Raw genomic sequence first — 27,413 nt, forward strand, 5'->3', positions numbered from 1 at the left:
AACACACCGCCCCCATCCTTACCCCCTACCCCCGCCCTGAGGCGGCTCTGGGACATCAAAAGGAGCTAAGCGCTTTGCATCGTGGGTAAGATCTGGGAGCGTGACGGCTACAGAGTCTTTAGTCTCATTAAAGAGTTCTAGAGCTGCAACTCTCACATTAAAGGACTCTGGAAACTTCATCCTGCTCATCGCTTTGGAGCAGCCAGCAGATATGACACCCCCCCCCCCCCCTCTTTGAGTGTGTGATGGACAGACGGGGGCTGCCCCCAAATAAACCCCGCGATGAATAATACGCCGTATGGATTCACAAGCAGGGTAGGAACTTATTAGGACGTCCAACACAAGAAAAGTTTGACACTAAGTTTTACTTTAAAAAAAGAAAAGAAACGTTTATTCACTGATATTGCACTTTTTGATAGCTTCTTCAATGCAGAGGAAAGCACATTTGGATGAGTTCAAGGGAGCGCGTACAGTACATTGTTTAAATTTGAGCCCCTGATAAGGGTGAAATGGGAAAAGTCTGGAACATTTCTCTCTCTCTCGAGCTACTGAAACACAGTGAGATCTATTGACTGAAATGCATCACCCCCGAAACATTTATTTACATCATAGTGAAAGAAACGGGAACAATCACCAGCTCTGTGAGTGTATACGTCTTTCCTACAGATAAATAGCATTTCAGGTGTACGTAGATGAACGCGTGTAACGCACAACGAGCAGGTGGATGTTTCACATCAGAACATCTGTTGTTGTTCAGAAGGATTTTATTCATGTTATAGTACAAGCTTTGACAACAAAGGTTCTGCAACGTGCTTCTCCACATTTACTGATGCTGTTCATTCTGCTTGCCCAGACCGACCTGCAACTACGGTACATGACTATAAGAACACCCCCCCCTTTCACTGCCCCTCCTCCCCCTCCTCCCTACTTTCACCCTCTCCTTTTTGGGACTCCACCGCGTCCCAGGTGGTTGGGGGTGTTTACACCAGACCCATAATGCGGGCCACCCACCAGTTGCAGGGCATGATGACCCTGCAGACCACCCTGCAGCCCCGGTAGTGGTACGGCCACGGGTGGTACCCCCCCAGCGGCTCGCAGATCCTCTGGCAGTGGGTGTAGCTGCGGCGGCACTCGTTGCAGCACACGCCCTGGTGGTCCAGCATGGGGTCGATGTTCATGGCGCCCTCCTCCTCGCCCTCCAGGCCTCTCTGGGTGCAGACAGAGTGGAGAGTGGTGAGAGTGGCGCAGAGCTGGTGGGACACGTGACACCGACACATCTTCGGTGGGGAGGCAGGGGGGGGGGGGGGGGGATGCTTTCAAACCAATTAAAAATAAATTTCCGACAGGCGGGATGGGGAGGAGGGGATGTTGTCAGATGTGGGTTTTTGTTGTCAAATATTTTCCTTTTCAACGCGCTGCTCGCTGTTCTACCCCCCTCTGCGGTTGTCAGGACTCGGAGGGGGGGGGGGGGGGGGTGGAATTAGGAAAAATGAGGCCCAACATAAGAGGTGAGGTTGGAGGGCATGGAGGCTGGGGATGTATGGGAGTCTGTGTGCGCTCAGCAGGGCAAAGGGGCCACAGCAGGGAGAGGAGGGGGGGGGGGGGGGGGGGGTGTTGTGGAATTATTCATACAGCCTCACCGTTGAAAGGAAAGCTTTGGACAGGCAGCCCCCACACAGAAAACACACCCACGCATGCACTCAGATCTGCAGTGACAATCCGGGCCTCTCTGCCGTGACCCCGGCATCTGCTGCCGCTCGCACAGCTGTGAGGAGCTCTCCTAAAAAAGAGCCTTCTCAGGTGCCCCCCCCCCCCCCCCTCTTACCCCACCCTCTCACAGATCCGAGCCGACAGTCGAGAGGGCTGCAGCGGCACCTAAAAGCAACAGAAGAAGAAGCGGCGAGTGTGACTCACCTGATAAGGGTTCTCCGGGTTGAACTCGGCCTCCACGTCCTCCTCCTCCTCCCCGGCCCCGGGGGCCCGGCGGCGCTGGCGGGGGGCCGCCCTGCGCTCCCTCAGTCCGCCTGCACACATCACAGTCAGCAGCCCAGGTTTAGGTGCAGAGGGGCACTAACGTGGCGCCGCTCCTGATTGCAAAGCTGTTTCTCTGGCAGTATTTTTGAAGTCCTCAGATGAAGTAGAATGAAATTGTTTTGAGAACTTTTGAACCCCTCTACGCCCCCCCCCCCCTCCTTGCATGCTAAAAATGGCTCCCTCGGTTGCTCCGAAACTTCAAAAGGACTTGAGCTTTTCTTTTAAGCTTGTTTTCTTTTCTGTGGCTTCAACAACTGCGATGTTAAATGGAAATTGTGGAGACCGTTTGACTTCTATCCTCTTTTTGTGAAGAAAAAAAAAAAAAACAAGCCTGGGAAATTGACATTTTCACTGGCATTTTCCGTTTACTGTTCCGTTTGTTGGCCGTGTGATTGCTTACTGGTTGAGTAGGTGGGTCGGAGCCAGAAGATTGGCAGGTCTCCACACAGGTCCTTTATCTTGTTGCTGAGGAAGCCGGAGTCCGAGAGGGGAGCGTCAGCCGCCACCCAGATCAGATCGTCCTCGAACTTAGCCGGCATCACCTCGTCCTCCTTTGGGGCGAGGAAGGTGGGGACACGTGAGCAGACGGAAACAACAAAGCATCTGGCGTAAGGTCAGACTTGTTTATGGACGTTGTTGCTAGACTTCCTCTCTAAATAGAGCGCCGTCTCCGCATCCCGTCCGAGTCTAATGTGCATTAACGGGCTGCTGTTAAAGCTCCTCATAACATCCAGCAGTGGATAGATAGCCCTTCAGGCCTCAGCATGCAGATTCCCGTTGCACTAACATTGAGCTGTAAACGTAGTGTCAGGACTCATCAGGATCTGAGGGGAAGGTGGGATTGGCCATAAATTGCCATGTTTCTGCAGATATAAACTAATGAGGTTTCCCGAGGAGGGACTGCAAAGTAAACATGGACATACTCTGTGTCCACAGCCTGCAGACATGGAGGCGATTCTGGGGGATGATTCTGCTCACAGGCTGTGTGCAGGGGGCTTTTTCCTCCAACCTTTTTGGATATGCTGTTTTTTCTTCTTCTTTTTGCCCCAGCTCAAATGACTTGCTGGAGGGACAAATAAAAGCAAGGATCCTTCTCCACTGATAAGAGTTTATCTGACCCGCTCTCTCTCTGTATGTGTGTGTGTGTGTGTGTGTGTGTGTGTGCTTATCTAACCCATATTGCCATCATTCTAAATTATAGCAAATGACCAGCCTGCAGCAACCATTAGATCCTCCTGTCTCCACACACGCACACACACACGCACACAGATAAACAAACGCGAGCTAAACGATCATTTATGAGGCAAAGAGAGGCAATAACACAAACGCACACAGAGGCACAAACGGCAAATAAATGATCTGTTTAGGCAAGGAGAAGTAATAAGAGCAGCCCTGCGTGATAATTAATTGTGTGTGTGTGTGTGTGTTTCGTAGCGTTCATGAGGGCAGTTGTGGTGATGTGGATTCATGTGGATGTGAGGCTTATGCAGAGCTAAATGGTTTTAATTATCACACAGCCTCAATTGAACAATCACATGCGGTGGTGTGTGTGTTTTGTCAACACACACACACACACACACACACACACACACACACACACATGTGGTATATGCTGTGTAGTCCTCCGTTGTGTTATTTTTGAGTCCACCAAGCTGTTATGAGATGGGAACCCACATAAAACCGCCCGTGTGTTCCAGGTTTATCGTTGGCTCGGGTGATTCATGCGCTGAGGGACATCAGAGGGGGGGACTTGTAGGACAAAGGAATTCAAATATGAAACTATTGACCGCATAAATAGCCTTATTAAATGTATATTGAAGATTTGTCAGTGGTGAGTTGAACAATGGGTTTCCAGGTTTTGAATGTCTCTCGATATGTATCATCCTCTACCTTGTATCGTCTTTTTAAATGTCTTGTTATTAGAAAAGCTTGTCTTCAATGTTAAATGACCCACTAACATTCTGTCTCCTGGTCCGTTTATTACTTACTTAATACTTAAAGCTAAATACCTAAAGCTAAAGCAGCACTTTGGATTGTTACCATGTTCACCATCTTGGTAGAGATAGATGACATGTATTGTGGGACTTCCTGTAATGTGAAGGTTTGGGGATCTTTAAAGTGATTCTGTTTCACCTTGTTGGTTACTTACATTTCTCTACCACATGTTGTACCAAGCCATCTATTAGACTATATTTCACAACATTTTATAACACCATAAGAAAAGGTACAACCCACAAAAGGTCTGGGTAGCAACACGGTTAGTATGATTCAGCACGAATACCAACACTTGATGGCAAGACAAAGGACAAACACGTATAGCTGATAAAGGAGAAATACCCACTAAGTTATTTCCTTTTATCACTTGTTAATAAGATGATTAAATAACTTTAACAGTAGGCCGCATGCTAACGCTGTGGTCTGTCAAATATAAGGAAGAACTTTACACCAAAGCCTGGCAGTTTGAAAATGGAAATATAATGTTACCACAAGATGGACGGTACCAACCCACCAGGTCGAACGTCAATGAGTCCTTGTTGAGAACCTCCACGTCAGGTAGACGGGCCTTCACTTGGGTCTTGATGTAGCACTTCTCCCCCCCTGAAAACCGGATGCCTGTGATCCCCTGGAGAAGCCAGAGGACAAACAAAAAGCTGTAAGTCAGAAAGCCAGAAATTCTCCGGGTTTTGTGTCGTCCTCGGCACTCTGCAGGGAATCTGTGCCGATGGACGCGTACAATGCAGTATTTGATTTAAAAACATTAGGTTCAAGATTAAGAAAATTCAACTCACAGGGACACATTGATTAAAAGTCCAAATTGTTATAGTCTGAAGACCACAATTGCTGCTTCGCTTGTTTGATTGGGCTGATTAGGGCGCTTTAATTAAAGGTTGAAAACCACCAGTCTGCATTTAATGAAAATTGGAGCGCTGATGCATCTTGACACTGACCGGCCCAAAGGGAGATGGCATGAACTACTGGCTGCAGTCTCCCCACAAGGGCCATTAAAGTTTCAGAAAATCCAATCGACCTCTTCTCCAAATTGCTCTCAGAGTGCCGACCAGTGTGCTGAGGAATCAGGCTTTTCTGCTTCAACCCATTTATTTTAGATCCAACTCACAATCTCAAAGTCATGGACCTCCACGGCCTCGTCCGCCCCGCTGCCGGTGCTGAATCGCTCCATGTTATTGGCCGAGTCAATCTCCATTGTACCCTCCTCCACTTTTCCATTGATGCTCATGCTGTAGTGGACATTGTAGACCTGCACACACACACACAGAGGTTTTCTGGCATGTAAGGTATGAGAGTCCCCCCCCCCCCACCACCTCTTCTCTTTCACAACTTCCCTCATGCTTCTTCTCCAATCTTACTTTCCTCTCACACGCACCACCTCTCTCTTCTGGATGTCTCTTTCAGACCCAGGTATTCATTCAAACTTGGTCAGAAGAGTACAAGCCGTGCAGCTCTGGGTGATGGTGACCCGTCGCAGCCTTTCATCGTGTCTGAATGGCTTTTGATAACTTCATATTGGAAGAAAATAACCATCAGAAACGCTACATATTTCCTCTCGTCTCTTTCACCTCTTGCTCCTGGAGCATCGGCCGGACCTAAGAGGCCCCTTTCCACCCTGCTAGGATCCTCCAACCCACTCCTCTAACACACACACACACACACACAACGCCCCCATTCACCAGCAGCCTGCACCATCGGGCTGGAGGGTTTCATTTACATTTTACTGTTTGCCTACTATAAAAAAAGATAGTTGAGTCTCTGTTCCATTCCAACAAGTTACAAATGGTATCAGCAATCATTTAATTTCTTTTGTCTTCTTTTTTTAAACTGAATCTCTTCAATCAAGTGACACTATTTTGATATGCGGTCTGGTTTCTTCCCTGGTAGTGACAATCAAACATTTAAGAAGAATTTCAAAAGTAGAGTGAAATTACATTGTAACAGGAAGCATTATTTAGCAGAAGTCGGATGCTTTTATTTCATGTTTGAACAAAAGTTTGACTTTGTTAAAAAAGCCATTCTAAATGCTTGATATTTGCTTTGAATATCTCATGTGACATATTAATAGAACCTATAATGTGTGTCATCAATTCATGCATAAATAAACAATTGCTTCTGAGGCAGAACGTTTGTCTTCTGTAAGTGTCAAAGAGGCTGCTTTATGAAACATGCAGGCAGAAGTTTGTCTTTTGTAGAGAGTGTGGAATTGTTGATCATACGTGTTTTTCATTGTTGTTCCAGAAGTAGAACGCTCCCACTGCCCCCAGTAGCAGTAGGAAAGCCCCGGCGATGAGCACAGCGATCCCGGCCTTCAGAAGGCGGCCAGTGGCGGTGGGCTTCACGGCCACGGCGGAGTAGGCCTACCATTACAAAAAAAGAAAGTGAAACCCCCCAAAAATGTCCACAAACAAAGCATCACTCAATAACGCAATTAGACCTTGATTCATTGAATTATGATTCTTCATCAAAGGTGAAAAGAGGGTTTTTGCTCATCTATATGTGTCATGCAGTCGTCAAACCTCCGATGGCCCCCACAGATATGGTCTAGCTACCGTATCCTGTATCAGACCTACCTTCAGCCACAAGACAATCTGACCACACTGAGCGGGAGACTCACCGGGGGCATGAAGTGCTGCAGATCCTCTGGTCCCGCCGAGGCGATCGGCACTTTCTCTGAATTCCCGTCCATGACTGGAGCCAAACACCTGAGGGGACCCCAGTGCACTAACTCCTCTCTCTCTCTCTCTCTCTCTCTCTCTCCTTCTCTCTCTCACTCTCTTCCCTCTCCCGCCCCCCGTAGAAGGATGGGCGCGTCCTCACTCAGGCGGATCGTGTTTTACGAAGTAGTGTTGAAACTGGCATTGACCTATTTGAACCAGATGTTGTACCTCCCTTTAGAAAAGTATTCCTCCGGTTACCCTCCAGGAGATCAAATGTGCACGGCGCTGCAGGGTCAAAGCTGACCTGTAGGTAGGAATGTCTCACGTTTTCTCCACTTTGTTTACATTAGGGTGCACAAGGACCGGCTTACAGGGCGTTTTTCCTGTCTTCTTCATCCGAACCAAGAAACTGCGTAGGGGTATAGGATGCATTTCCTCCCAATAACTTCTTATTGTTTGACAAAAAAAATAATCTATCCATATAAAACGTGTCGGGTGGTTGAGCTTCGGAGACAAACGGTAATTGCGCTTTTACGCATATAGTCCATCTCAATATCTACTGTGCGGTTGTTTCCGGTGGTGACGATTTATGCATGACTAATGAGAAGCTCTTTAATTCCGGTATTAACAGGCAGGTCTTTGGCAGTAAAACGCAGTTATTACGTCATAAAAATGAGAGAATATGTGAAGGAGTTCGCTCTTGATATGCATGAGGTGAGAATGATTTGCAAGACAACCTTGGCGTCCGCTCTGGCATCACACCAGAAAAAGTCCTATTCACCAAAAGAAAAAAAACACCAAACTGACCTTCGGTGGGCGCAAGGACAAAGGCTCACTGTACTGTATTAACAGCGACGCCTGTTGGCTTTTTCCTGTGACTGATGTTTCAATGTTTCAAATGCGCCATGTTGTCCCCTCACCCATCTTCATGTTGCAGAGCAAACACACCACACACGTGATCAGAACAGTATTTCAAAGTTTATTTTCTCTTAGAATAGTGTGACGATTAAAAAAGAAAATCCTGTACAATTACTTATTGCATTCAAATGATTCAATGATTCAAACTTCACTGTGGGTCCCCGGACCCCCAACTGCACAGTTTCTGGGGCCATTTTTTAAATAATCAGCGTGCTTAAAAGTAATTAATTACAATCCATATTTACATATCTTTGCTTGATTATTACTTTATAAAAATAAAATCTCTGTATGTACAAAACTTGCATATGATACACTCCATGTCCAACAACGTGTCTCAAAGTGATTGAATCGCCAAGTGTGGCTTTTTTACAATATTACAAAACACTGACATATTAGGATATAAACTTATATATGCACACTCTCCACGGCAACAAATAACTTTAAAAATGTACAGTATAATCATTTTCAATGAAGCATAAATTAAGTCTTTACATTTTTTCGAGAGTGAGCCTAAGTGTACGTGTGTGCAATGTCTTTTTTTTAGATGTCGTTATTGGGACAGTGTGTTGGGGTGGGTGTGTAAACAGCCATGGCTATATCGCCGATCTCCTGTACCCTCACGGGCCTGGGCGGGGTGACCAGAACGTAGTCGTACTCTCTGTGTAGCACCTTCTCGTACACGCTCTGCAGACCCACCGTCTTGGGGAGGTTGGCCTGGTAAAAGTTGTCCCGGCGGTGGGGGTCCCGGGGCAGGGAGGCCGTCTTGGACTGGCCGCTGAAGGAGGACAGAGTGGGGGCCGGAGAGGGAGCTGCGTGGGCTCTCACTGCGGAGGGGCTCCAGCAGCGATCTGAGTGTCCAAGGACCTTACATTCACTGGTGCAAGCCCACAGAGCTAAAAGAGAATAGGGAAGGAGAATAGGAGTTAGATTTAGAACCACAGCACTTTAATAAAACCTGGAGAACGGTTCAAGTTGTGTCATGCAATTATGCCCTTACCATTCTGGCCACCCATGGGAGGAACAACAACGCCATCCTTCTTCAGGCCAGTCTCCCCACTGACATCGCTGTCACTATCGTTGAAGTCACTGTCTCCCTTGCCACTGTCTTTGCCGCTGAAGGCCGGGTCCCTGGCGGAGATGGTGGTGTAAGAGTTCCCCTTCCAGATGGTGATGGGCCTCACAGCCTCTTTGGCGTTCCCATAGCCGGGCAGCGTGGAGTAGCCCTGCAGGAGGAGAGAGGAGGGAGAACACACAGGTTAGCGTCATGGCGGACAAACACGTCACTGGTTACTCATCGTTGCGGGCCACTGTACACCCCACCTCCCCCCCCCCCCCCCCCCTCGAGCACAACTCCCCGAAGACGCGTCTCACCTCGTGTTTATTCCCTCGAGGCTTGCTGTTGCTGTCCGAGTCGTACACGCAGGGCACCTCGCTGCCGTCCTCCGAGGCCGAGCACATGTCGCTGCCCCCAGGGTGAGCCGAGGGGAACCCACCGGGCTGGCTGCCGTAAGAGTGACCCTCAAAGCCCGCTTCGACCCCGTTCCCGTGGAGAGGCAGAAGCGGGTTGTCCGCCACGTGGATCTTGCCGCGCTCCAGCGTGCCCTTCTCGCCGTATGAGTCACTGTCTTCTCCGCTCTTGTCCCGCCTGCGACGGTTGCAGGTTGTGGCGATGAGGATGATGGCGAGCAGCAGGAGCGTGCAGCTCCCCGCCAGCACGACGATAATCACCACGGACAGGTCCCACTGCGCGTGCACCTCGTCCCCGCTGCCCGACTGGTACACCGTTCTGTCGCTCGGCGGAGAGCCCGCGATGATGAGGAAGTGGAGGGTGGCGGTGGAGGTGAGCGCGGGTCTCCCGTTGTCGCTCACCGTCACTGTCACGCTCAAAGTTTCGCCCACTTCGTGGCTGAGCACCTGGTTGAGGTAGATCTCTCCGGTGGCCTTGTTGACCGAGAACACGGAGGGTTCCCCGGTGGCCAGTCCGTACGACAGCTCTGCGTTCACGCCCTCGTCCGCATCCCGCGCCTCCAACCGAGTGATGACGTAGCCGCTCGGTGCGTCCCGGGGCAGGAGGACTTCGGCGGAGCCGTTGTGGAGAGACGGCTGAGTGATCACCGGTGCGTTATCGTTCTGGTCCACTATCCTCACATAGACGTTTGCGCTTCCGTACAGGGGTGGGGAGCCGCTGTCGCCGGCCGTAACGCGGAGCTCCAGCTGTTTCATCACTTCGTAGTTGAAGCTGCGGAGCGCGTAAAGCGACCCGCTGGCGGGGTCCAGTGACACGAAGGTGGAAATTGGGGAGCCCATGAAGTATGTGTCTGCCAGTTTGTAGCTGACCTTCCCGTTTGACCCCATGTCCATGTCCCGCGCCACCACCGTGGCGATGTACGCGCCGGGCGCATTGTTCTCCACCACGGCCACCTCGTACACCGGTTTGCTGAACACCGGAGAGTTGTCGTTCTCGTCCGTCAGTCTGATTGTGTACTGAGTGATGGTCCTGAAGGGAGGGGAGCCCAGGTCCTCCGCCACCACCGTGAGGTTATATTCGGGGATTTTTTCCCGGTCCAGCGGGCTTGTGCTCACAATCATGAAGCTGTCCTCGTACGCCTGCTGCAGCCTGAAGTGATCGTGTCCGTACAGCGTGCAGTGCACCTGCCCGTTAGCGCCGGAGTCTCTGTCCGAGGTGCTGACCAGAGCCACGAAGCTCTCTCTGGCCGCTGCCTCGGTGATATATGCTATCCCCGCAGTTATTGACGTCATAGGGGTGATGGAGATTTCTGGTGCGTTATCGTTAACGTCCTGCACCTGCACTACAATTTTACAAATAGCCGGGGTCGGGTTAGGACCCAGGTCGGTGGCCTGGACGTCAAACTCGTAAGTGGTCTTACTTTCAAAGTCAATTGGGCTCTCCAGGGTGAGACGCCCGGTCTTCCTGTCCACTCTGAAGAGTTGCCGTATTTCTGTCGGCACCTGGTGACCGAACCCGTACACCACCTCGCCGTTCAGCCCTTCGTCTGGGTCCTCCGCGTTCAGGTCCAGCAAAAGGAAACCCACCGGTGCGTCCTCGGGCAGGTCCAAGGAGAAGCTGTTGCGGTCGAACACCGGGCTGTTGTCGTTGTAATCTTTCACCTTGACGTTGATGCGCGTTGTTCCGGTGCGGGACGGGTTGCCACCGTCCATGGCGACGAGCTCCAGCGCGTAAGAAGCCTGCGTCTCCCGGTCCAGCTCCTTCATCAGCACCAGCTCCGCATATTTAACCCCGTCGGCCCTGCTCAGCACGTCGATTGAAAAGTGACTGTTGACGGAGATCTGGTAGCTTTGGATGTAGTTCACCCCGACATCCTCGTCCACGGCAAAGTCCAGCGGGATCCGCGTACCCACCACTGTGTTCTCGGAAATCTCCAGGCTCGACTCTTTCCGGGGGAATTCGGGGGAGTTGTCGTTGATGTCCTTGACCTCCACCTCGACGTGGATGAGTTTGAACTGCTCTTTGGAGAAGCTGACCACGTCGAAAGCGATGAGGCAGTGCATGGTGTGTTTGCAGATCCGCTCCCTGTCTATCCTCTCTCCGATGGCCAGCTGCCCGTCGCTCTCCCTCAACCGGATGAAAGAGGAGTTGAACTGTTTCATCATCCTGAAATTGGTTCGGGAGCCCGTGGAGGACATGTCCTTGGCCAAGTTTCCGATCACCGTCCCCGGTGCGTCTTCCTCAAATGTTTGGTATTTCACCGTCTTCCCTTGTACGACCAGAACCAGGCTTGTCAAAAAGACGCACATTAGCACCAACAGCCAGTTCCACCCTGTTTTCCCCATCTTGGCACATTCACTCCCAAATAACCTGAAATTCAGCAAACTGTCCGCACTGAGTGCCGAAGTTGAAACAGAGCGTGCCTAAAATAAGCTGCTACTTTCCCCGCCCACCTAAATTTTCCGAGGTGGTTTATCTCTTTGTATAAAGCCAGCAATAAATATTCCATATGTTTTCCAATGCGCACTGTGAACGCGCTCTCTCTCCCTCTCTCTACTGAGGTGTGATACTCGCTCAGCGCAAGAGGGCTGCAGTGTCTGCAGGAGGGTTTATACTGCGAGGCATGCAAATGAGCCGCACTGTGACCAATCCGGGCTTTGAGGGGTGGGGGGGGGGGGGGGGGGGGGGAGGGGGGGGGGAGAAAAAAAGGGGGGACTTCTGAAAGACCTCTAAACCCTGTTTAGAGATTCCTGGACTGTGCGGAGAAACTTGGCACCCAATATGTGGGCTAAACGCGGGGTTTGATTTAATGGTTTCCGTTGCTTGTTCATGTTCCTCGGGCTGTTAAATGAGGCTGCGCATCGACAAATGTATGTGTATGTGTGAGTGTGTGTGTGTGTGTGTGTGTGTGTGTGTGTGTGTGTGTGTGTGTGTGTGTGTGTGTGTGCGTGGAGGGGGGTGCCGAGATGCGCAGTGTCCCTGAGTTAGAGGACAAAGCATTTGAATAGTGTCTGCTCAGGATGCTCATATAGGGGCACACATATTTATGCTCTAACACTTTTCGGTTAGATCCCGCACGTGTCACGTTTGACCCTCTGGAGCAAACGCACGCAGTGATGGGGGGCCGAGCTGTCCCGTTGACCTCTCCACCTCTATTGCCAGAATAACTTCAGCCAGAATATGACGTGATTTGACTTTTTTTTTTACTTCCACCTTCAAGTGCCACAAGACCACTCACCCAGACAGATACGATTTCATATGATGCCCTTCTGATATCCCCATAATGCTGAGGCAGCTTAACATGCTGAATAATGGCTGAGCCGGGGATTATAAGAATGTAACATGGTGGTAATAGTGTCTTTTTATTGCTCATTTCCTCATTAATAAATTCCATAAATTTGACTTCTATTATTCGTCCCCTCGTGTGTTGTAATCCAGTAATTGTTTGACTATCAGATAATATCTGGGGAAATAAAGGGACTATATCCAATTAAACATAGATTGCATTACAATTTGGTCTCAACACAGATTGGCTCACGAGATGTCTCGTGCGCGTAAGAGGGGATTTGGGTTTTTTTCCCGTATCAAAGCTGGTGTAACGGGCCGGTTTAACATGCATCTCCCCTTGGCCTCGCCTGCCAGAACAGAGAGGCGCAGGTGACGACGACATGCACACACACACTCACACACACACTCACTCACTCACTCCCACAGTGTTTGGCGAGTCCGTTACAAATGGGATTTGGCTGTAAACGCAGGAGGGGATTTATCAGGAATTCAATAGTGAGATTATATCAAAGGCGTATGAAGCCCTCGTTAGTAGCGTCGGGATAATGGCTTGGCAGGGTCTCCCTTCGCAGCCTTCCATGCCGGTATTGTTGCCCCTGAGCTGGTCTGTGGGGAATCGAACCCCCGCAGCCTCCATGCAGCCCTTCGTCTAACTGCAGCATAATGAGGCAAAGCCAAATGCAGCCTTTGTACACCATCCCTCCATCCCCACACCCACACCCCCTTCTCCAGACCTGGACCACGACTCCTTTCATTACAGGGAGATTGGAGATGAATTGCCATAGACATCAGGGTGCCTCCTATTAAACTACATTTAGAGAGGACCGGGGCCCCGTCACGGCTCTAAGAGATTTTCTCATTCTTCACAATTGTTGTTCAATCTCTCTTGCACTCTTCCCCTCTCTCCCTTACTCACCCCTCCCTTTCCCCCTCTCTGTCTCTTTCTCTCTCTCTCTCTCTCTCTCTCTCTCTCACACACACACACACATGCACACAGCTTTTCAGCGGCAACACTCGCCTTGCAGTAGAAGCTAATATCACTTGGCATGTTCTATAAAGAACCCATCTGCCACAGAAAGTCAAAAAGGAGACACCTGACTGGACAACATCTAGTCAAGCAGCTTGCAGTTAGACACAGTCAGGCCTGTCCCACACGATAAGGAGACGTCATTCTGGGATTATTTAAGGACATCACAGCAAAACCGTCAGCTCATATTCATATTTTAAAAGGGGTTTATGAGTTAGTTCTAGATTATGATCCATTTGAGTTGGGGAGGGTCTTTTTTGTTTTGTCCCAAAAAAAAACAAGCTGCCTGCTGAGTTTGCACTTCACGTGCAGAATATAGCAGAGCTCGGGTTTCATTAATTAATACGTTCATTCATTGTCCATTAAAAATCCCAATAAGATGTAACGGTTTACATTGAGTTAAAACAAGTGGGGAGGACGTTTCTCTCTCTAACTCAAGAGGAGAGTTCAAAGAATGGAAATAACTGGAGCAAAATTCTTCCTTTCCTTTCTTAGAAAGTAGAAGTTTCAGCTCCCCCCAACCCCTCCCCACCTCAACAGTTCATCCATATCCGAAAAAAACAAAATAATAACGTTTGCATCTGGATAAACACACCTTGGAAACCCTGTTTGGGACTGTTACAGATTCGTTAATAATGAATGAGAAATAATATGAAGCTATAAAGGTAAATGGTGGACTTGTGTCAGTGACAACATGATTCTGCTCCAAAAGATCCTTCTTTCCCTCTAAAGCATTGTGAAGGCAGAGAGCAGCCACAATGATGCGATGTGCTCCGTGTGAGAACAGGTCGACTAATACCGCTCAGCATTCTCTCTCACACGCAGAAACACAGAGCACTCAAAAGAAAACTATACACTAAATGTTGAGTCTGGCCTCGCTCATTAAAACTCTGTGCACGTGCGCGTGCATCGGGGCAGACAGAGAGACTCCCCATCCCCCCCATTCTTTACAATGTTGGATGGGATTTTGCATCCTCACCCCCACCTCGGGGCAAAGCTGTCATTTGTGAAGGACGCACACACACACACATGCACCCCAAAAAAGAAAACCGTTCACGTGACCACCGTGTCGATCTCGCCGGTCTGCACGCGAGTTCAACAATAGCGGCATTAGAGAGAGTCTCAGAAATCCCCCCCAATGTGCTTCACGGGACATATTTGCATTTTCTTTAACGTATATAAATATGTCTTTAGAGGACTCCCCCCCCCCACTCTCGCCCTCTCTCCCGATTTCTTTCTTTTCTTTTGCATTGTGCACCCATTTGCTCTAGTGATCGTCGGGTATTTGGGGTCCGAAGCCGGCGGCCCGATCCCTGCCTCTCATTGGGGCTTAACTCATTGAGATGGAAATAGGAGATTTGGTGTCTTTTGTCCACCAAATAAGCTGTGGAAGGAGAAAGTGGGGGTGAGAGAGAGGGAGAGAGGGGGGACGGAGGGTGAGAAAGGAGTCTGTGTTCTTGCGTGTGCTGAGGAGGGAGGAGGCAGGGGGGGGTCAGATAATCGATCACGGCACTCAAACCCCCTCGCCTCCCCCCTCCCATTCCCCTCTCAACTAACCTTTGCTTAACTCGCGTGCCCTCACAAGCACCAAGTCCTAATTGGTTCCCCGAACTAATTATCCAATTATCGCCTCTCCACCAGAGGACTGCACTGCGGGGCTCGTCTAATGACCTCATAGTCTGCACTATTGATGGAAATGATTAGGAGTGAATGCGCCCATCAGCTCGAGAGGACAGCACTTGAGGAACTTGAGGAACGGGCCCAAGCGTACACTGACATCTCCAATGGTGCCTGTTCGACCTTTATTCCTACACTCTTATTGGAAATTGAACGCTGGTTAAAGTGGCATGACGGTTAATTAGGCCCTCTTGTTGTGGTGAAGATATCAAGGGTGGAGGTTAAAGGATGGTTGAAAAAATAAATTGATTTTCAGTGTAATGGATCAACTGAAGGTTGTTAACCCTGTGGGGGAATTGGTTGTTGTTGTTTTTTTAAGAAACTTCACAGTTACATATATACATAGAGATATACTCAATTCACTTTCAGCTGTGGTTGGTCCTGAGGATCAGTTATACATCACATCATATCAATTCATGAAGCAAGATGACTTGATCAATCATAATATAATAACACAACTGCAGAAGTAAGAAAAAATGGGTGCATTATTAAGTGTAATGTAAATACACTTGGTCTTCAGGAAAACAACTTAATTCATCATGCTGTAATAAAGTGACATTGTCACAGAGGTGTGGACTCGAGTCATGTGACTTGGACTCGAGTCAGACTCGAGTCATGAATTTGATGACTTGAGACTCGACTCGACAAAACGTACAAAGACTTGCAACTCGACTTGGACTTGAACACCGATGACTCGTGACTTGACTTGGACTCGAGCCTTTTGACTCGAGAAGACTTGCTACTTCCCATGAAAACTGGGGGATAACATTTTCACACGGCCGCGCCGCGCTGTTTATCTGCATCTGTCGAAAAAATGTGCGCCACCTGTATGCAGAGAGCGCGCGCTGCCTGCACGACATCCAATCACTGCAGTCCATTTGACCGTATCAACGAGACAGCTCGTTCATGGTTACAAAAATCTGGATTTTTGAACCCGGATTCAGACTCCGATGGAAATCCTCGCCAACATTATGTCAACGTCCGTTTTAAAGTAGTGTAATGAGCTGAGTTAAAGTTATTAGTTAATCAGTTATGCAGATGTTGCATGTGTTCACGTTATGCTCCGTTACCAGCTGTAGTTACGCGAGACAACCCGAGTTTTGGGGGGCCGTGTATGCGGAAGTGTTCGTTCGGCGTGGTGACGGCCAACAGTGACCGAAGTTGAGTTGTTTCATATAAATAAATGCACCGGAGTTGCAAGCCAGTCATCGCCTCCTTATTTACGCTGCAGCATTGGGGTGAGTGTTACAGTACTATAACACAGTCACAGTCGATCCACCGTTACCCTTCCCTTCGTAGTCTATGTCTGTGAGGCAGCGCACCATCACCCAGGGTTCCCCGTCCCCACTATAATAAAAGGACTCGAAATGACTCGAAACTAAAATGGTACGACTTGTGACTCGACTTGAGACTTGTTGGCTTTGACTTGTGACTCGACTTGGGACTTGCTTCGCCTTTGACTCGACTTGACTCGGGACTCGAGGGCAATGACTTGAGACTTACTTGTGACTTGCCTAACAGTGACTTGTTCCCACCTCTGCATTGTCAGACGTTCTGATCGCAGGTACTGCTGCAACAGGTGGTGAACAGATCCGAATAAAGCAGAAGGCCGACACCCACCAGGTTGTTGACGTCCAGTTACATTAAACATGTATTCTCTTTTCCGCAACTCCTTTTCCCTTTAGTTAACTTCTGCTCCGATCCATCACCTTCCAGCCCATCTGTCCTGTGCTGATTGCTCCAACACTTTGAATACATTCCTCCCGACAAACAAAGCGCTTAACATCTCATGAATGCAGCTTTTTACACGCCGCACACATATTGGGGCAACTTTAGGGCCAGCAGAGTATCCAGTGCAAAGAAATCTGTCTTGGGACCCTCCCTCTGAGCTTCCACTTCATTACCAGTATTGTGCTCGGGAACGCGCAATCTGTGCGGCCGTCTCCGCCCGGCCCCGCCAGCTTTCAAATGAGTTTCCAATGATGATTTAAAAGCTCGCGGGGCAATTTCACTACAAAACCCCTCCCACCTCCCCTCTCATTCTTCCTTTCACTGCTTTTGAGTGTCATCCCCTTTTGTCCGGAGCCGCTTCCATCACCGGCATTCTGGAGCGAGATTCGGGGGGAGGTCAGAGGGAGCGCACACAAAGATTCACACATCAGGCCTGAATAGAGGAACGATGTATTGGGGACTTATTCGAAGTTTGGCCCCTGATCCAGTCTAATGCGGGTTAGATAATTGTGTCTTCCTCAGTACGTCTTGTTTTTTAAAATTTTTAAGACAAGCAGAAGCAAAATTCGTGCGTGAGGCAATGAAAGGGGGCACCTGATGGTTGCAGTGTGCCAGATTGTGCCGTGTTTTGTGTTGTGGAACAGATGGGTGTGGATGAGTAAAGAGATGGTCTCTTGAATATCCGTGAGCATTAAAAGTAATAAAAAGGAGAAGAAGGGAAAATAATAGGCTCCATCAGGCAGAAGAATTGCATTTGATGTGAGTGAATGTTACCGAAAGCAGGTTGGCAGCCATAATTGCCTGTGATTATTCCTCAATCAATGCTCCATTGTCTGATGCTTATATAGATCTATAGGGAAGACTTTTACTGGGCAAATGGCTCACTTTATATCCTTGTGATGAGAAATAAGTACTCTTGTTGACACGGCAGGCATATCACACCGCATCACTGCAAGAGGATGGATATTCAGCTGAAATGTGAGCAGTGGTTATTTGTAACATGTCTCAACAGCTGCCCCAAATTTAGAACATGAGGAGTGTGAGGCTGTCACTGAAAGGTCACTTCAAAGAGCTGTTTTCATGGATTAAATCCAACTCGTATCCAGGCGACAACCTACAGTCCAGGAGTGAAGCCAATGCAGAATTATCTTAACACATGCATTCTCTCATGGCCAACAGGGGACGACTCCTTTTTGCAAAAGTATTGTAGTATTGTATAGAAATATATAAGATACTGATCCTATTTGTTCCCTCATTAAACCAGTGTCTATGCATTTAGTTGGAAATCTTTATCATTACAACAAGATGTTTAGTAAATTAAGGCCCATTTGGAGCAAAACAGACAATGAAGCTTGCTTGAGGACAAGCTTAACGTGATTGACAGGTATACCAGAGTATACAGTGTCTTCCGCACTCCGAATTGGGTAACCTCCGTTACCAAAAGCCAAGATGACGATGGTCGAATCTCAAACAACGGCAGCTCCCAAACCAACAGCTGATGACGTCACGCTGACTCCACCGTCTTCTTACACCAAGCATAGGACTGGCCCCTCGCCTCGTCCTCCCCGGCGCCTTGAGGCTGCTTCGCAGAAATTAGAGCGTTCAGCAGCTCCGGTAAATGTTAGCAGAAAGCTTGGATTCAGCCGCTGCACGGAGGTGTGATCCCAGGAGGACTGCCCCATAACCCCACTAGATCTGCTGCGATGGGGCGGACAAGTTTCACTTTGGATTTAATCCACTAGAAAAACTACATGAACCGAATGCCTTGGTTAGTATCCACCGATGGCTCATAGAAACCAGGCTGAGGCCACATTTGACGATAGCGAGACTTAGTTTGACCTCATAGTTTCAGCAGTTTTAGTTGCTTATTGCACGTTCTTACCATGAAATGTGTACATCTTTCCAAAATGATGAATCCTAAAACATGTGGTCAAACCTGTTTGCCTCCACGTCACCATGAGGTTGATATCTGTGGTTAAGTAGCAGACGGATTGCTGTACCATTTTGGGGATGACGTGCATGTGCCCCTCAGGAGGAAATGCAACACATTTATTGACAACAGCGCTGTCGTTGAGTCAAAATTTGTATTCAACATTAACCAACAAAAGGCGTGACGTCTCCTGCTGCTTTGACTAAACGTACATGTATTTGGTGCTACTTATTAGAGTTGTTAGAGTGGTAACAGGCTGCTGTATCCGCTCATTAGCACTGTCATTGTGTGCATCTTTGCATGCTTATGTATGCACTTAGCTTCCCCTGGCTGCAGACCGTTTGTCTTTTAAAAAAAAGCTGTGCTCAAACTCCTTCTTTATACAGATCAGAGACATTGGACGAGATCAAGGATTTTCCTCTGCAGTCCAAACAAAAAGTTGTGTTCGTTTTTTCTGTGTGGGCTTCTAGCATTAAATCTTTGATGACACATCTAATCACTGTATAGACAAACTTCACGAATGAATCCCATCACAAAGAAAAAACATTTTATTGGGCCAATAAGCAATAAACAGTAACCTACTTTATTAGACTCTGTGAGTCACACAAGACAATCCCAGAGTGCATGAGCAGCCAAGGAGGAGACACCTCTTGCCATGTGATGGGCTACAGAGCGGTTACTTTGTTAATTCCTCTATCTACTCCCCTCTCCTCTTTCTCCTTTCCTGCACAACTTTTCACATTTCTTTACGTCTTTTGTGCTGTTTCACGTGGTATTTGGAGCATTAGTGGGGCGCTGTATTAATGTCGCTGCAGAGGGATTGTACAGGTAACACGAGTCCAGCTGGCGGTGCGCCTCTCCTCTCACAGAGCATTAAAGCTGTCCCTGCTTATGGAGTCACCCTGCACAAACCGCACTATATAATTCTCTTTGAACGTTACAGCACACGCCTCATATATAAAACACACTGAATATGAGGGGACACCACACTGCACACATGCACACATTCAGGCATGGACACGCACTCAGGGGACAGGCTGCGGTGTGTCCCCTCTGCATGTGCCAGCAAGACTTTGAAGGGGAGGCATTGTTTTTCCCCTTGGGGGTAAACAGTCTCCAAAGAGACATAACTATATTCAACAAATAGTCTATATGCACAGAAACGCCCCACGGCAAAAGAAATAACATCTTTTTACACAGCACTACGGAGCTAATCAATATTTAAACAGCCCCCGCTGGACCGTTCATGCAGCCCGCGAGAGGCGGAGCTGTAAAGACAATGTAAGCACCACGAAAGGACAAAATGAACTTTCAGACCCGGATCAATGTGGGAGGAGATCAGACTGAAGCGAAACCACTGGAGACCTCTCGCTGCATGACAGCTTATGAGTAGGCACATGCAGCACAGATGTGCTTCCCTCTGATCCCGGGTGTCAAAGTTCTCACGCTTTGTGTGGCATTTGTGTTGTCGACACACTTTGAATCGCCTTCAAAGGAATGATACCTGATGGGCTGACACCAAATTGAGAGTTTGCGGTCATGAGGCTTTTAAAAAAGTAGTTCAGGCAGCCACAAACAGATGTCCAACGCATTATGCTGGGGTGAGTTTGAATAGTTATGCTTATTAATGCAAAACTGTCAGTTTTGTCAAGAGATTTGCCAAACTGATACGTGTTTCAGAAGAGAGTCACGGTACTTTTTTTGGTTTTTGTTTTTCAAAACGTATATCCAATTTCAGCTTTTCTTTGTACTCAACACCATTGAAAAGGAAACTTTTACTTATAATACAACAGATCTCACAGCATCGTTTCTTTTCTGTTGTCGTATATTGACTTATTCCACACATCCTCTGGCCTTGTAGAAAACTGTTGTCTTGACAGAACTGTGGGTGATTTGGGTGTCCTCGAGCGGAGATGTGTATCCAGCTACAAAAGCCCGGTCAGCTCATTTCTTTCTGACTCCACACCCCCACATTATTTTTCTCACTTTAAAACTTGTAGTCTTCGGCCCCAACTGATGCTGTCTTGAGGCAATGTCAGTTGAAAACATTTATTTATCAGTTTTTATGCAGCTCCTTGTGGAGCCACAAAATTCTCTATGCCATATTTTCACATGCTGCACAAATCCCCAAGACCTGTGAACAGTAGTTATAAATATTTAAATTGGAGCATTTAAAATGTGTACAAATAGAAAAAAAACCATATTATTTTTCTACAGCTGCTGAATATGATGTCAAATCTTTGCTCCGAGATCTGCACTTCACCTAGAAGAAAAACCTTGACTTCACCGCGCGGCGCGCACACTATGAAATGTTGAAATAAAAAAAGAAAGAAGGTTATGGGTGCAAGACTATTAATTCATGTCATAAAGTTATGAAGCGTTATAATTGGGCCACATTTGCTCTCCGTCGCCTTCAAAGAGAAAACCACAAGCTATGTAAACATCATTGCAGGCAAACGCACAGCGGGCAACACCCAATTATCTTTGCTCACAATGAATGAGGAATAGTCAAATCATGGGGTCTGCGAAGTACCCTCATATTAGATTAGAAAATAAAAAAGTAGAAGAAAACATCCTCACTCACAATTCCTCACAGACCCTCGACACAAAGCCAAATGTAGGCTATTTCATAAAACTACAACCCCGTGTCATCAAAGCGCTCCCCGCGGAGGCGTTATTCTTGATCGTTCCTCCCGTCTAAGCGCCCTATTTCTCCACATCTTTGTTTGCAGCACTTGTCTCGCGTCACCGAGAGGAAAAAGCCCGCGTTTGATTCATCTTAACAGTCTGTGAGTCACTGGGGAGGAAAAAAAAAGAAAAAATAAATGGGTGAAACTTTTAAAAAAACGCAGGCTTTGTTGCCAGAGAACAGAAGGCAGACAAAGTTTTATGGAGGCAGGCATGAAGTTCTGCCTCATTAGATAGAATAGCTGTTCTATATTCAGGGTCTCTGTGGGGCAAACCCAATGAGTGGGCCAAACTGGGTTCGTTCCGCCGGAGCAAGAGCCCTTTTGTTTGTGTTTTGGTGGGTGTGGTTGGCGAGGGTACACTGGGGCCGGGCGGGTCCATCCAAACGTGGATCGCACCCCAGCTGAGCACACTGGAGCGTATGTAATGGACTACATGAGAAAGCCCAGGCGGATTGGAGGTGGCTTGTCCTCGAATGATCTAATCCAGTACAAGACTGCAGAGACCCCGATGTATTAGTTTCCCACACTAGGAACCTTTGGGCTAAAAATCAATGACTTGGTGATATCTTTGTCAGAGATTTCACAACAACTTACTACCAACACAGTATTTTTCTTCTTGTTTATTTTCCAAAAGATCATTCTGGTTCATTTCAATTTGGGTCTTATTTTTTATCCCTTCAGGTCTGAGATCTTGTCTCGCTGTGTGTCTTGTTGCTGCCTCTGACTGCAAAGTGGCACCATTCAGCAGGTGATTTCTTAAAGCCTATACGAACAATGGATCACATGACTTATGTGATGAGAAAAATAATAAAAACAAGGAACGATCCACTGAATGAATTTCCTCTCCTAGTTACAGGTTATTTATGGTTTCGGTTTTACAGCCTGCAGCTTTACTGTTCGGGTTCAGTCTTAAAGCTGTCATCGGTCAATGGATGTCTGAGGTATAGAGCTTAGTTTCCCTCTTTCCCTCCTGTCTGTACACCTAACCTTTATCTGTGTTGCTTTAAAAGCTTTCCAATGGACAACCATCACCATGCTTTAAAATGAAAGTAGAAATACACATGCAGCAATGATTCTGTCCCTCAGCTCGGGAAGCTTCATCAGCAGTGCAATTCATCAGTAAAAAACAGGTTCATTCTGCGCCTCTCTGTCAGCGGATTAGTTCCGGATACGGGTGCGACTTTTGATGAACATGTGATTGATCGCTTTGGTCAAGTGCAGGCCACCGAAGGCGCTTGTCTGTAGTGTACATTAAAGGTCAGTGTCCTTTAAAGGTGAGAACGTCATTAATGATGCAAGTTTGAGACCAGCATACGGATAAACTACACTGTCACATTTTATTCCTCATGGCATTATCCTCTTCTTCGAGACTCATATGGATCTCTCATTCTGTAGATTTTCAGATATTCTCCTCTTTTTATTCATTTTAAATATCAACCAGGTCATTCAGATATAACAATATGTACATAAAGAGAGATATGTGGGGGCCAGTGTGTTTATTCTTTCACATGCATTCATATTTTTTAAGGGTAGCTCTGAATCCAGAAGGAAGTTGCTGAATATTTTAAATAATCCACTGCCTGAGTTTGAGAACACATCTCGGAGTTGTCCTCCTAAAAAAGATTAGAGGATTAGGAAACCATCTCAAAGTTGCTGTTTCATGTCTGTGTCCCAGATTCAGCTTGATATCCTTTGATTGCACCAAGAAAGCCATAAAGGCGATGGTGCCGTAGGCCAAGATAATGGGGATTTGCACAGTGTCATTATTTCTCATCTTACTTTATAGCAATCCGTTGTTATAGGCTGTTGATAACTAAATTGGCGTGTTCTCTTTTCACGCCGGCCCGCTCATTAGGCTAATGATTCAAATGTTAAAGAGGTGTTTAGCACGCTTGTGTCTAAAGACCTGGGTATTTGTTGGGCAGATGGACGCAGCTCCGGGGCTGCCCTCACCCCTGACCCCCCGCAGATGTCCCAAACGGAGGCAGAGCTCCCTCGCCAAGCAGCGGAAAATCAGTAACGCACCAGAACCGGCTCCTCAATGCGCAGGACAATCAGGGCGCGTTGGAGCGCCAGGTCTGGCTGCACAGCGGCGCTGCTGCTGCTGCGCAGGACGCGCAGTGATTACGGCGGAGATGAAAGAGGGGAAAGAGGCCATGCGGTGACTTTCTGTGGAGGCCTGTTTGACCGATGGCTCTCTGCTGAATAGGGCTCCGGTGGTCATACATAAATTAAGAGGTTAAGTGAGCCATCAGGAACAAATGTTTGCATTTATTAACTCAGGATAATAGCTTCCAGCAGTGGACCCACAGTTTTCCCTTTGGGTTGAATTCTTAAGCGGAATTGTGATTAGTTTGGTATATCAGACTAGTTAAAGCTATCAATCAAGTCTAATTGCTAAATGCTGAATGGCATTGACAGAAAATTATATGGGAATAATCGGGAATCACATACAAAAATGTAAAAAAATAAACGCGACCCCATTCAGCCCTCGTCAGAAGGAAATGTTGTCAGGGCTCGCTATTCAGAACAAAGATTCCCTTTCACACACAAAGGGGATCACGCAGGAATGCATGAGGCAGGTGTAAATTTAAACTGTTAATGAGGCGCATCAAAAGGCATCAAAGGCGAGTCTTGCTGTGCCATTCTTGCGTTGGTCCATTGCTAGACAAAAGCCATCAGAGAGGTTCCCTCGCTAAACGGTGCCCAGTGTGTCCAAGCAGCGGGAGATCTATTGTAGCCGCGAACCCCCGCGGACTGGATCGGCCAACCAGCCGAGTCCTGCGAGTAGAGACTCTAACGAGACAGACGAAGCGCTTCTGTGGAAGAATCTGGAGAAACATCTCTTCGAAGGAGGACTGGACATCACATGCTTCCGACTTTTTAAAGTTAAACGCAATGACCGGAGAGACTGAGAGGACTGTTCATAGAGGGACACAAATGACTGGTTCTAGTGGGACATAGTTTGAAAGGACTGATTCTAGTGGAACAGAGAACTTGAGATGACGGGTACTAGTGGGCCAGAGAGCCTGAGCTTGAGAGGACTGGTTCAGGGACAGAGAGCTTGAGAGGACTGGTTATGGTAGGACAGAGAGCTTGAGAGGACTGGTTTTGGGACAGAGAGTTTGAGAGGACTGGTTCTGGGACAGAGAGCTTGAGAGGACTGGTTATGGTAGGGCAGAGAGGTTGAGAGGACTGGTTATGGTAGGGCTGAGAGGTTGAGAGGACTGGTTATATTAAGACAGAGAGTTTGAGAGGACTGGTTATGGGACAGAGAGCTTGAGAGGACTGGTTCTGGGACAGAGAGCTTGAGAGGACTGGTTCTGGGACAGAGAGCTTGAGAGGACTGGTTATGGTAGGAAAGAGAGCTTGAGAGGACTGGTTTGAGGGGATAGTTTTAATTAATAACTACTGCAGAAGCTGACGGTGGAGCCAACTGTACAGGATGTCACAGTGCCGTTAAGACAGGTGAGCAAATAAATTGTTGCTGGTGTTGTTCCACTTTAGTATTGTATGGTTGACATTCAATGCAAACTAGTTTGTAGTCTACACTGTAATCTAATAGTGTATTCAGATAACAGACCTCTATCTATTTAATTGGCTGATGGGTATTATATTAGTTATTTTCTCGTTGCCTTATAAATCCATCTAAAGAGGAATAGTTCACCTGAACCTCAGAGTCGCACTGGCCTTCCTATTCAATCAAAAGCTCTTGGAACTATACAGAAAGTGCTTTGGTACAAGCTAAGAGACCAGTATTCCTCCTGAGGCCACTTCCTTGATAAAGCGCACAGAGATACTAACTTGGCGGAACAATAGAATATCGTTTCATCCGAATGAAATTTACATCATCTATCACTTCTGAACCAGAAAATAAACCCCTATCTGCAGAAAAGCCTTTTTCATATTGGTGGGCTGACCTTTTTCCACTTTATTTTCAGTGTGAATTCACAAAGGCACGGGAGCGGAGAACTTTTCTATCTTGTTTCTGGCTATGGAAACGAGCAGCGAGCGCTCACTAATACACGGCAAATTGTCCTAAGGCGTCAGAATAACATATTTGAATGATGAAATCCAGCGCGAGTCCCTGTGGCAGGCAAATTCCCTTAAATCCTTGCATCTCACCAGGCACGCACTGTAGAGGTGGGTTTTGGGAATGAGGTGTACATGTGCGTGTGTGCGTGTCTCCCCGAGGGCTGATGAGTGGCCTGTGGGCGCGTGCGCACGTGCTGTTGGTGGTAACATGTCTGCGTGTCTTTAAAAAAAAAAGAAAGAAAAAAGACAGTTTATGCAAATGAGCTTGTGTGGCCAAGTCGGGGGACGGCGACAGCGCCTGGCGCGCAGCTTGGATGTGCGGCAGCGTTCCCCCCCCCCCCCCGAGACTAACGAGGCACAGTGCACAACGGCCATCGGGGCCATTAGACAAGTCAACGGGCCCTATGTGAGCCCCCCCCCCCCCCCCCTCGCTGAGCCCCAGGATGAACAGCGTTAGGAGGAATTAGCAACAGTGGAGGCCGTGGCCCACTTCCAGCTTTTTTGAGACTTGATAGGTGACAACGCGAGTGTGTGGCGCGGCAGTCTGCTGTTTGTGTGGATTGTCAGGGGGACAACAAACAAGGGAGGGCTGTCTCCTTCTCCCCTTCCTTCCCCCATCCTCTCCTGTCAGTCATTCCTCATCCGTAGGACGGCAGCCTCCAAAGCATGGCCTACTTTCCTGCTCTCACGCAGAATGGAAATGAGCTCAACTTATTTCTTTGCGAACGTCTGTCTGATTTTAATTAACATCCCAGTTGTGGTGATAGAACAGCGCTGTGTCTATATCTTACAGCGACGACATCCCACATCCGCCCTGTGTGTGTGCGCACGCGTGTGTGTGTGTGTGTGTGTGTGTGTGTGTGTGAGAGGGAGTGACAGAGAAAGTGAGCTCAACTCCATAATTTAACCGCATGCCCACAAGCTGCACACAGCTACACTGATTTCAACACGCTCCTCTCAGGTCTCACATGAGCGACTTCTGCTGTGGGTGTTTTTCCAACAGGCGCACACACTCAAACGCTCACACTTCTGCTTCTGTATTTTTAATTGTTGCTCATGTTCTCCCTCCCCCCAAACATATAGCATCGTAGAGTTTGTTGTTTTGCGGCGGGCCGCTCTTTCTTTCTCTCACTCAGAGCGTTTGACATACGGCATACACTGTGTATTTATAGCATACGCTGTACTGCATTTGTGTGTATTCGTTTGGAAGTAATAACATTGACAACTGCTTGAGAGATGGAGGGGTTGAGAGAGGGAGAGGGACTCATTTTGAGAACGTATCACTAACGAGCTGTATTGTGCTCTGGGCGCTGTGTGTGATAGCTTGAAGCCGCTCTGTGTGTGTGTGTGCGTGTGTTTGTGCACGTGTATGCGTGAGCATGCACGCCCACTTATTGGCATGCTGAAGGATCCTAGACTCTCTTTTTTCAAATTTGTAGGTGCCCCTCTTGTTTCTTTTCCTCTCTTTTAATCCTTCCCTTCTCTCCCTATGTCCTTTCCTCTCATTTCCTCTCCATTCTTTTCTTTTATTTCCCTTTTCTTCTCCCTCACCTCCTATGTCCACTCACCCCTCAGCCCCTATCTCCCCTCCACTTGTTTGCTCTTATTCTATCTCCTCACTCATCTTCTCTGTTCTCATTCATCCTCTTCTCTACTTTGCCATCTGTCATCTCTTCCTGTCCTTCCATCTCTGTTTGCCTCACCTCAGCTCCTATGGCCCCTCTTCCTTTATCCCCTCTTCCCTCTCATCCTACCTTCTCTCTTGTCCCTTTGCTAATCTTTTCCAATTTCCTCTCAGATCCTCTCTTTTTAAGTTCTATCTGCCTCTCATTTCCTACCATCCTATCTCCCCCCTCATCTTGTTTCTTCTGTCTTCCCTTCTCATTTCCTTCTCTCTCTCCTTTTTCTTACCTCCTCTTGCTCTCTCCTCCACAGTTTTCCAGAA

The 27,413-nt window shown here is 47.8% G+C and overlaps 2 protein-coding genes across 2 annotated transcripts; both read right to left on the reverse strand.

Annotated features, from left to right (window-relative positions):
- Window positions 1-929: 929 nt before the first annotated feature.
- Window positions 930-6,780, reverse strand: LOC119209197 (leukocyte cell-derived chemotaxin 1-like). The gene is made up of 7 exons (XM_037458321.2): window positions 6,662-6,780; window positions 6,264-6,404; window positions 5,153-5,293; window positions 4,544-4,657; window positions 2,435-2,585; window positions 1,915-2,024; window positions 930-1,208 (listed from the first exon to the last, which is right to left on the reverse strand). The coding sequence occupies exons 1-7, from the start codon at window positions 6,731-6,733 to the stop codon at window positions 981-983; spliced, it is 957 nt and encodes a 318-aa protein (XP_037314218.1). The 5' UTR covers window positions 6,734-6,780; the 3' UTR covers window positions 930-980.
- An 883-nt stretch (window positions 6,781-7,663) lies between these two features.
- On the reverse strand, window positions 7,664-11,691 carry LOC119209160 (protocadherin-8-like). Its single transcript, XM_037458247.2, has 3 exons — window positions 8,994-11,691; window positions 8,620-8,845; window positions 7,664-8,515 (listed from the first exon to the last, which is right to left on the reverse strand). The coding sequence occupies exons 1-3, from the start codon at window positions 11,433-11,435 to the stop codon at window positions 8,163-8,165; spliced, it is 3,021 nt and encodes a 1,006-aa protein (XP_037314144.1). The 5' UTR covers window positions 11,436-11,691; the 3' UTR covers window positions 7,664-8,162.
- Between the last annotated feature and the right edge of the window lie 15,722 nt (window positions 11,692-27,413).

Source organism: Pungitius pungitius, chromosome 15, assembly GCF_949316345.1.
Source record: "Pungitius pungitius chromosome 15, fPunPun2.1, whole genome shotgun sequence".
NCBI classification, from domain to species: domain Eukaryota; kingdom Metazoa; phylum Chordata; class Actinopteri; order Perciformes; family Gasterosteidae; genus Pungitius; species Pungitius pungitius.

Excerpts from the sequence above, each read along its gene's own strand:
- LOC119209197 (XM_037458321.2), bottom strand. The coding sequence starts at position 6,733 with ATGGACGGGAATTCAGAGAAAGTGCCGATCGCCTCGGCGGGACCAGAG. Across the intron at positions 5,294-6,263 it reads GGAACAACAATGAAAAACAC|GTCTACAATGTCCACTACAG; the intron begins GTATGATCAACA and ends GTGTGTGTGCAG. Across the intron at positions 2,586-4,543 it reads ACTCATTGACGTTCGACCTG|GAGGACGAGGTGATGCCGGC; the intron begins GTGGGTTGGTAC and ends CTCGCCCCAAAG.
- LOC119209160 (XM_037458247.2), bottom strand. The coding sequence starts at position 11,435 with ATGGGGAAAACAGGGTGGAACTGGCTGTTGGTGCTAATGTGCGTCTTT. Across the intron at positions 8,846-8,993 it reads CTCGAGGGAATAAACACGAG|GGCTACTCCACGCTGCCCGG; the intron begins GTGAGACGCGTC and ends CTCCTCCTGCAG. Across the intron at positions 8,516-8,619 it reads TCCCATGGGTGGCCAGAATG|CTCTGTGGGCTTGCACCAGT; the intron begins GTAAGGGCATAA and ends ATTCTCTTTTAG.